General features: G+C 39.5%; 1 protein-coding gene across 1 annotated transcript; it reads left to right on the top strand.

The window, feature by feature from the left end:
- Positions 1–39: 39 nt before the first annotated feature.
- On the top strand, positions 40–7,023 carry sec22c (SEC22 homolog C, vesicle trafficking protein). The gene is made up of 7 exons (XM_042067031.1): positions 40–210; positions 1,564–1,775; positions 2,690–2,853; positions 3,827–4,006; positions 4,345–4,463; positions 4,595–4,660; positions 4,808–7,023. The coding sequence occupies exons 2-7, from the start codon at positions 1,594–1,596 to the stop codon at positions 5,006–5,008; spliced, it is 912 nt and encodes a 303-aa protein (XP_041922965.1). The 5' UTR covers positions 40–210; positions 1,564–1,593; the 3' UTR covers positions 5,009–7,023.
- The last annotated feature ends 4,025 nt before the right edge of the window (positions 7,024–11,048 follow it).

The following is an 11,048-nucleotide window of genomic DNA, read 5'->3' as shown; positions in this document are numbered from 1 at the left end:
GTTCCCATGATTCAACGCAAAAACTACAAGATTGGGTCAACACACAGCACAGCACAACAGTGAACTGTCAAAGTCTTACAATAATCAAGGCGTGTACAGATATCGAGAATATCCAACTGTCTTTACAATGCCCGCGCCAGTTCAAATCAATATATCTTGCATGGTATTTGACGCTTGAAAATTCTGTGATAAAATGAATCTAAAGAAGAGGTAAGGAAAACAATGCGACCCATGTGAAGCGTGAATCAGTTCAAGTTTTTAGAATGCTAGCTAGCAAGCTAATGTTCATTTTTCAGAAATGAAATAAAAGGTCAACCATGTGTCCCACCCAAGACTACGGTTATCTCAGTGTGTGTGAACAATAGATACTTCCAGGTCAAACGCGTGAAATAAGACAATGAAATGTGTTTAATCGTGCGTAGACGTAATTTACCTATCATGCGGCTTTAAGCTAACTGGCTTGTACAAGGTGTTGTGTTTTATCTATGGAAAACCATCTGGCTATTTAGATGCAGCGACACTGATTGTACACCTGTGCACAGTTACTAATATAATGCATTGTGGGAATCTGTGAAAATATAACCATGTTGATTAATTGCTCATGTTTGCATCTGGTCTGTGGGTAGCTTGGAGTCTAACAATGCCATTTCCCCAGTTAACATTAGGATTGATTGCACAGTGAAGCGATTTGACATTTAGTTCTTGAGTCTGGTTCAGCCAGTATTGCAGTGCGAAATGTTTTTTGACAAGTTCTGAAAATAGGCAGCCAGTCCCCAGGGATTCACTATATTTTATCATTTTGTATTATAATATCAGCAACTCCCTCCAAAGGCTAGTCAGTATTTGGAATGAGTTTGACATTTACTGAAAAATGCAAAGCTGGTAAGCCCTTCTATTATGCAACCAGCATGTGCTACAGGTTTCACAGGCCAAGCATAAACATTGTGGAGATCACATTTTTGCATGACAAGTTTATGCTGAGGAACTTACAGTTAAACTGTGTGGAACCATGACGCTACATCTTTATTTCAGAGTTAGTCGAGTGATCAACAACCTAAGCTCATTTGGACACTGACTGTAATCTTGATATCTAGGGATGTGAAGAAATATCCTACTCACTCAGAGATGAAAGAGCCCAGGGCTAGAATCCAAATTGAAGAAGGAGGACATACACATTGTTTAGTGTTGATTTTGGTTATACATGTTTTTCAGAAAACAATCATAGACATGCACACAGATAATTGTGGTTAAAACTGTTCCAGAAACAGTAAAACCAGAATATAACCAGAATAACTGATCCTAGGTCTGTAGCATTCTGTTGTTATTCAACCTTGTGGATTGAAAGAGTGTCAATGTGAGAGAACCCCTCAAAATCATAATTTCTGTGTGCTGGCTGATCATTTCAGAGCAGTGCTTTCTTAGGAGGGTAAAATACGCTCTTCGGTGCCTTTCCCCTCAGACCTCCCATGCCTAAGACCCGGATTAACCATAACTATGCAAATAAACTTTAATTACTTACTTACCCACCGACTTAAATGTGCTCTCCGATGCCTCTCCCCTCAGACTGTCCATGCCTAAGGGCCAGCCAGGAGCATGCCACTGATCTTTTTCGCCTTCGTGGCGCGGGTCGGAGATGGGCTCCCACTCTCGGCCTCAACAGACTTCCAGCACAACCGGGAGCTGCAGGAGCGCAAGCAGCAGCTGAAGGTCATCTCCAAGTCACTGGCACTCTTCCCAGAGCGAGGGACAGTCAAGGGTCATGACCTCCACATCTAGTGAGTTAACCTTTAATCTCTGCTGCCGACAGACAGACACACAGACATGTGAAAGGTCAAGTTCAACACATAACATTATAGCATTTTTTTGTACTGAGATGGTTGTGACACAGATTATGTTTATTTTCCAATATGTTAATGGAAGGGTCAACAACCTATGACAATATAAAAAATAAAGGTTCTTTTTTAATTGCCCAGGTGCATTGCACTGCAGTGTACTTGTACCATCAGTGTGGATGGGATTGTGGAGTGTTGACATTGAACCCTGAGACATATTGAACACAAATTAATAGCTTTTCATTTGTTTAGCTTCCATTTACTGACTCCAGAGCTATTGGACCATGAGCCACTCTGTGAGGGGGACTGAGAAGTTGGCAGCCATGGGATTGTCTGTGGGTGGGCACATGGTTCATTGGTTAGAGTAATGGTCTGACAACTACTGATAAGTCTCAGGGTCAAGCATGTAGTGAGGTTCTTGGCTGAAATTCTGCTGTGCTATTTTCTGCTGCCCTTTAAGAAAGGTATCAAACCATAAATTATGGTGCATATGTGGTGCTTCTAAGAATTAAAACTATGATTCATTTCATCAGGAGCAGTTTGTCCAAATTATGAAGGAAAGATTTATGGTGAAGGAGGAGTTAAATCTCTTGATTTATGCCATTTGGTTTCTTTTCAGTTAGAGATATTTCTATAAACATAATTTGCACATATATTGGAGATAGGTGAGGTTGTTTTCAATTTAAAATCCACTAAAAGCTCCATTAGTGGCATCTGATGGGGAAAAAAAAGATCCATTGTGTCGCACTGCTACTGATAACACTGAAACAGAAGCTCTCTCTTGAGCCAAGTCTTATTTGTCCCCGAGAGGTCAGCTGTTTACTAAATGCCTTCGCCATGTGATTTCCTGGCCACAGCTTCCTGTCAACTGAGGGTGTGTCCTACATGGCGGTGTGCTCCTGCCGGCTCCCTGCCGCCATGGCCTTCTGCTTCCTTGAGGACGTCCGCTGGGAATTCTCAGCCCGCTTCGATGGCTCGGCGGTCGCCCTGGCAAGCAGGCCCTATCCGTTCCTGGAATTCGGTGAGTGCGGTGAAAAACTGACACTTTAATGAGCAGCATTTGGGATGGTAGAATACTGTCTACACAGTCTACAGACTATACAGTAGACTACATTATGGAGCCATCGGTCAGCCTTCTCTCTTGCATTTGTGGAAGAAATCTGTGCTTTGCTTGCCATGGTACCAGTAACACGGTTTTCCACAAGGTGGGGTGCATTTCATGTGGCTGTCGATGTTCTATAGATTACTTTAGTCATCTGGATATTTCAAGGCTCTCCCAATTCTACCACTTTGCCCTACCTGCTCGTTTGCGCGTTCGCGTGTGGTGGTATGGTGACACCTTTTTGTTTGGTGATGGAGGGGTAGTGTGATCTAGCCCTGCAAATAGCTCTCCAAATGGAACGCTGTGAGATGCAGGGTAGATTCTGAGGTATATGTTAAAAAATATAATCCCGTGGCAAATTTGCTGCACCCCCACGCTCATCTGCATCAGTACAGGGGAGGAATTTTAACACTGACTCTGAACACTGATATAGCTAATGTGTAAAATGTTGGAAAGAGAGACACTTTTTTGTAACTTGTTACTAGCCTGTGTATTCATTATTGTGTGTTATGTACGCTAATTGAATTATGAACTTGAGATTAATGGACTGTGTGTGTGTGTGTGTGTGTGTGTGTGTGTGTGTGTGCGCGCGCGCACGTGCTGCAAACACTAAACAGTAGCCCCTACAGAACCCCTACCCCTTGGGACTCCATCCTGAGTGGGCACTACCCAGTGGAGGGCACTCTAAATGTAGTGGTAGGGCAAAGGGAAGATAAATGTGAACATAGCCCAAGAAAAGGCAAATTTTAGCCCATGAACTCCAGGAAGTGCTATAGAGTCCCTCCAATGTGCCATCACTTAACTCTACAAAGTGACTGATTCACAGACGTTGTGGTGAACTGTTTTTAATAGGCATCTTGTGTATCTCTCCCTTTGTGTGGACCCCTAACAGACAACATCATTCAGAAGCTGAAGCAGCATTATAACCAGAGTGGTGGGCCCTCGTTAGGGGTGACCCTAGCGGAGGTGCAGGACGAACTGAGGGTCAGCCCTCCCCAAATCGTCAACCTGGAGGACGTACAGCTCGGCAACGGAGCCGCCAATGGCCATGCTGAACAAGTGCCTGGAACTGGTGAGACATCTGCTTTTAATGGAGATATATCTGAGCAATTCTTTTTTGTTTTGTATTTTATTTTGACACTGAGGTATTGCTGTGCATCTGCAAAATATGAGTAGTTACCTGATTTTGCAAACATGTTTTGGTGTGACCCACTAAGGTGAATTCATTTTATGTTGATAGATGGTCTTCCTCACAATTAATGAGAGTTATGTATATGACACAAAATCACATTGCTTATATATGATTCTTGAAGCAAAAACATATTTTAACAAAACATGCATTTGATATTTATGCACTGCACCACCCACCACCGATTGCTAAAAGTAGACTGTGCTGTGTGATTCATGCAGGGCCTAACCAGAGACTGGAGCCAGTGTCGGCCCCAGGGATCCTTTCTCTAGTGCTCAACATCATGTGTGCCGCCCTTAACCTTATCAGGGGCGTCCACCTTATTGAGTATACTTTCCAGGCAAGGCATCACACAACAACACCTGGACATTTTTCTGTCAACATCATTTGCTAGTATTGTGCAAATATGATGTGATATTGTATTATTTTGCTGTGCCTTTAGCCTAATATTAAACATTTGTCTGTCCACAGGATGACTATGATGGCATATGGAATGTAGTTGCCTTTCTTTTGGCTTTTCTTTGCTGTGTTTGCCAGGTAATGAACTCTTATCTTAGGTCTGCTATCTAAAAATGGTTATCTTTCCATTCAGCAGTTGCATGAGAAATTCGATATTGCAGTAGGAAGCAGTTGCAAAGTCAGTAATATCCTGCTTGAGGTTTCCTCTTCCAAATTGTCTTTCAGTGTCAGCTTTACCTATTCCACTCCTCTCTGAAGAGGCTCAAGGCCTTCACCCTCCTGACCCTCATCATCTTGTGCAACGGCTTCTTGTTCGGGCTGAGGAACGTTTGGCAACTGACCTTCCATGTGTCTGTGGCCTGCCTCTCCACAGCCCTCACCCTCACCAGGAAACTGCAGGACAGGATGAGTGACTGTGGCGTCTGAGAGCCGTAATGGCCGCCAGCTAACCCAGAGTGCAGGTGGGGAGAAGCACCCATATCAGACATTGGATTTATTGCAATATAAAGGAATGGATGTGTTTTTGCTTTTTTGTTGGAAGAGTTGGTTTTGGTTGTGTGTTGACAGTGCACTGAAATCAACGGTGTTGTCATCAACTGGTGTGCGTGCGCGCGTGCATGTGTGTGATGTTTGACCTGAGATGGCACACGTTGCCAAAATGACATGGTTTGGACTTTGTAGTCATGAAAGTTGCCGTTGCCAGTACCAAGGGCTAAGTACCAACACAACTTAGGGCTAGGAGGTGATAAAGGGATTTTGAATGGTATCTTGACAAGTCTAGGCATAGGTGAGCGGTGCCGTTGATGAAGGTTGAACAGTATTCCATCCAAATAATTTCAGTTTTACTGAAACACCAGGCAAGGAGCCTGCTTTTAATTGGTTTACAGGGTTATGAAGCAACGTAGATTGGTAGTATAAGATTTGCACTAGGATTGTGTTTTTTTTTTTTTTTTATTTATTCCATTTCAACTCATCCAATGCAATTTTGTTATTAAAATCTTTATTTGTCTTATAATGATGTGTAAGTAAGTAGCTACATACTTATGTAATTAGTAATTTTGTAATTTTGATAATGTTTCATGTATAACTGTTTGTAGATGAATTTGCAAGAGGTCTTAATACTCCTTTAATGGTATAACTCAGTATGCCTAAGCTGGTGTGTTTGTGGCTGACATAAGCTCAACTAGTTTAGAATAGCTTTTGCACTTAGTCATTGTTTACAATATATCAGTCTCTGATAGCGAGGTTTATAATTTGTTATTGTGATTGAACGTTTATTTGATAGCCCTGGCCTATACGTCCCCTACTTTACCATGTTTCTGTGGTCAGTACACAATCATGAAAAAAACCTGTGTGATGACCCATAGTACAGTTCTCTGAGGGAAGGCCAGAGAAGCTAGATTACAATGATATGTGGTAAATATTACTGTTGCAGGCAACTGTACATGTATGACCCTGTGTTGTGACAATGGTATTAAGTGGAAACACGGTTAATAATATACAATGTCTGTGCAGTTAACAATGTGTATGGCTTGGCAACAATATTGAGCAGTGAACCGTTTTAATGTCATGTCTTCTCTTTGCTACAAAGATAGATTTTGTTTGCTGAAGATCAGTGCAGCTCAGAACATTGATATCCAGAGGTGGACTAAGTACACAATTCCCTTACTTAAGTGAAAGTATAGATACACCTTGTCAAATATTACTCCAATACAAGTGAAAGTTGCTAAGTCAGATTTTTACTTAAGTTGAAGTACAGAAGTATTTGCTTTTAAAAATACTTAAGTATTCAGAAGTACAAGTTGTCCTTTTTTATGTATTGTAATGTAATGTTTATTTGGTCAGTAATAGGGTATACATCCTTTGGTCAGTCATAGGACTTGAACAGACCTTTAGTTCCTTACATCCAACAAAAACATTTGGCCTATTTTCATAACTTTGCAACTGTTTAAATGGATGCAACAATATAATTTAAATAAAGGTTGAATTCACAAATCTAAAACATTTTCACCACTAAACACAAAACCAGATAACTCAATTATGAGTAGTAGATTATTTATCGTTTAATGATGTACACTAAACATCTAGCTATGTGGTGAATGTCAGGTGATTTCATTCCAATTTCACAATTATCTTGGAGGATAGCCTGGTTAACACCACCACTTATCAAATCTCATTTGCTAACAGGTTTGTCTGGGTTCTCCCAGACTATATGGACAATGTTCTGATGAAGAATCTGTTGTCAACATCATTACCATAGGCAATTCAGCTAAGTTCAAATTGGACTATTGAAAAAAATGAACTTCAAGATTGTTTTTCGCATTATTGCATTCAAAGAATCAAATGTGGTTAAAAGTAACAAGTAGGCTACTCATGCTAATATTTCAAAAATAGTGGAGTCAAAAGTACAGTATTTGCCTTTCAAATGTAGTGGAGTAAAAGTCACAAGTTTCCAAAAAGATGAATACTCAAGTAAAGTACAGATACTCAAACATCATACTTAAGTAATCATGTAAATATTCTTAGTTACTGTCCACCCCTGTTGATATCATTGTGATGTTGAAGGACAGATAGGAGTAAGATAAGAACAAGATAAAAGATTAATCAGGTATAACTGCTAGAATGTACCTTCTGAGAGTTCATCTGAAATGATAGCTGGCCAATCTCTTGCCAGAGAGAGTGAGAGTGACTTATTAGTTGTGGGCAAGGTTAAAAGGACCAAACTTACTTTTCCACTTGACACAAGTTCAATTGATAGAATGAATTCAATTTATACAAAAAAAATGCTGCGCTCAAAGATCATACTTGGCTTAATCAGAAGATATCACTTTTCTTTAAGATCTGTGGTTGACAGTTCAATTGACATTGTAATGTTCAATTAACATTATATATTTTCTTCTGTAAATGATGTGAAGTCTGTGGTTCACCAGACCATTTGGACAATTTTAACTTTTACAACTTTTCAACATTTTATTACCACTGCAAAAGGAGACAATGAGAAAGACTAAAACAAGGTTTAAACTCTCCAATGATAGCACATATTTGCTTACTCTTCAAGCATGGCAAATTGAGTACTACTGTTTGTTTTTACACTGTTATCATGTAATGGCTTATCACACCAATGTTAAATCAGTATACTGAGGGGCTGTTAATATTACAATAATCTGCACCGTCATTTCAGAACAGTTCCTCATGGTATTCTTGCCCAGAGCATGGTTGTATAACAAAAGATAGTAGCAATGCTCGCCATTAAGCTCAAGGTATAGACATGAAAGACACTGGGTTGTGTGACTGGGGGCTTTTTTTATGGGTGCTTAATATTGAAAGGCTGCATATTTGTTAAACTTTCATTAATAATTTAGCAAAAGACCTCAAGCCAAGCTTAGCCTAGCGATTTCATGATGTGTTTCTAATCAATGAAGGAAATGGTTTTGAAGGAGATGATAGGTCTTTTTTTATATTGCATTAGAAGTATAGTTTCAGCATAGACAAAACTGTAAATTATGATGTCTTAAAGCTACACTCTTCAAATTATTGCATTTCCCAAGATCCCATTCTCAGTAAATCTAATGCTAAATTATACTTGTTATAATAAGTTATATTCTTGCACTGCTCTTTTAAACTGTTTTACACTGCAAAAAATGAATTCTAACCAAGTGTTATTGTTCTTATATTAAGATTAAAAAATCTATTTGGTATTGTTTTTAGTATGAAAAGACTTACCTAGCGCCCTCTCAAAAGATCATTTTGACTTAATTTAAGAAGACTTTAACTTATTTTAAGGAGTCTTATGAAGACAAATTTGCTCAACGCACTGGCAGACAAATTTGCTTGTTTAGGACAAATTTGCTTTTTAATTTTTTAAATTAAGTCAAATGATTTCACAAGAAAGCGCTGGTAAGTCTCTTTATACTGAAAACAATACCAACTAGTTTTTTTTATGTTGATATAAGATTAATAACACTTGGTTAGATTTTGTTAGATAAGCAGTTTTTGCAGTGTAAACTACAAGGACAGGCAATGACGAATTTTAGTGATGCCAAGAACAGCAACAATTTTACTTTCATAAAGATGGGAAGTTGTTTTTACATTGGTCTTTGATCTTTTTTACGTATTATTTTAATAACAGGGTCTTAAAGTGGGGCATTTTGACCAAATGAATGATTGAACATTATGGATACCTGAATTGAAAATGAAGAAACATGAATAGGCATTTTTGAAAGTAAAAACATCAGACAGCGAAAGCTTGAATTGTCAGTTGTGTTAAGTATTTATACAATTTTCTAAAAGGAAAAAGTCAGTAAACCAATGCATATATTTTACAGTATTGTACTGTGTGTGGAAATACTGTAATACTTTTGAATGCAAGAGTTATTTGATTCCCCAACCTTGACATCTCTTTCATTGACAAATCACCAAATGGCATCTTCTAGCATCTCTCCCTCAGTGTATCTGAGGTGTATGATGCAAGTTAATCGATTTGAATTAGGGGTTTCACATGTTTTACTGTGCAATCCCTAAACCAGAATGACAGTAGAGTTGGTCAGGGTTGGTTTTATCTGTTTTGAGAAGCAGGCTCATCCCCTATTTAGAAGCATGAACAGTCTAACGGTGTGTCTTTTGACCCTGCAGTAAGCGGAATATCACATTTTATAACTTTATCCAAATGTTATGTCTTGCGCTTTGTTTGGGGAGTGAGACTCTTACTCAGTTCAAAAAACTTGCCAAAACACAGGCTGCTATTCACTGGAGTGTATAGTAATTCATGTGTTGTTTAAACTGACGTCATTAAATGCAGCGCTTTTTGTACATTTTTCTGTGTGTGTTTTCTTTATGATGCTGATGCTATAGGTAAATATGAGTGAACATATATTTTTGGATCATTTGACAATATAAAATTGATGTATTCATTTATTCAGTAATGTATCTTACATTCAGCCCCAATGTCAGCGATATACCTGATCATCTGAGGATTCTTTTAAACAACTACAGTACCTTCAAGGAGACACTAGGGGGCTCTAATACACCACTCAGTTGCATGGCCTCAACTTTAACATACAGTAGTCAAAAGAATAGGATATCCATTATATCCCAGTAGTTGTACTAACTGTATAATTGAGTGGCATAGCAGCCTGATAATTTGTTCTGAGGAAGTTTATTTCCTGACTCCACTGCATTATACAGACTCAAAACCCTCACAGGCATAGTGTGGTCATTAAGTAGGCCTACACTGAAACAAGACTTGCCAGGCCAAATAGCACGGGAAGGAGGATTAAAGTCATTACCACTCATTTTGGAAGAACGTCTGCTGCTCAAATAAGGGGAATTAACTTTTAACCAAAGCAAAACTTGTCATGAAAGAGAAGTACATTCAGATAGATGCCTCTCCCTGGTCCTAAAGGATTTGTATAACCTCATTTGAATGTGTTGGCAAGAGGTTAAAAACAAGAATATTCCTATTTTGAATATTTTAAGAATCCCAGCAGTTGAAATAGATGTGTCTGACTTTTTGAATAGGAACACAGTCTTATCGTTGGATGCGCTCAATGTCTAGTTACAGCCGCGCTTGGCCATGAGGTTTTGAAATGTTGAACAAAGGCCCTCTTGCAGTCTTAAACATCCTGAATAACCTGGGAAAGCTATGACGTTAACAGCCACACAAAGCCACACACAAGCGAGGAGGAGAGACAAAAGAAGGCCTTTGCTTAGGAAGTGGTCTAGTGAGGCTTTGCAGCATCACTGTGTGAGTTTTTACCGCCTTGGCCTGAAAACCATCAGTGGTCATTGACATCAACATCAAAACTATATATACATTGACATCAAATATGACAGGGAAAAAAAATGCTTTCAAAAAAGCCCCCTGCTAGCTGAGTATGATTGCCATGTGACACTGAGCTTGACAAGTCAGAACTATCTTGACAAAAATAACCTTAACAGCCTCAGAACATCACTGAGATTGCAGCCATAACTATTGCCTAGAAGTCTCCTGTCTTTTACTGTGTGATTTAAATGATAAGAGGAAATGTGGTGTTCTGCGAGGGGGGACTCAGCCATCGTTTTTTTGCCACTGTTGCCTGATTATGCAGACATGATTGAATTTGACAAGATAACTCCTCGTTCCGTGATGGCGTCCCTCGTGAGTCACCGGAGCTGCAGTGACACTCTGCGTTTATATGGGTCTGGCTCATCTGATTGGGCGCTATTTGGGCTGTACTTAACACCTTTAGAGTGATGATCCCCTGGGACATTACCACGGTACCCCCTCCACTTACAGCTTGAGATTGGGGCTGTGAAGACTTGGGGTAGAGGTGATAGTTGTGGAAGCAATCGCTTGACGCTAATGCTGCTTACAGACCTACCATCTCTTAGCCATCATGGTCTCCCCTCTCCTCATCTCGGCTCTGCTTTGCTTGTTAAAAAAAAAACCCTAAAGGGAAGATTATATTGACTTGAGCTGTAAGCAGCA

Source organism: Alosa sapidissima, chromosome 17 (genome assembly GCF_018492685.1).
Source record: "Alosa sapidissima isolate fAloSap1 chromosome 17, fAloSap1.pri, whole genome shotgun sequence".
Taxonomy (NCBI): domain Eukaryota; kingdom Metazoa; phylum Chordata; class Actinopteri; order Clupeiformes; family Clupeidae; genus Alosa; species Alosa sapidissima.
The sequence above is the reverse complement of the archived record's forward strand: the minus strand, read 5'-3'. Positions and strand labels throughout refer to the sequence as shown.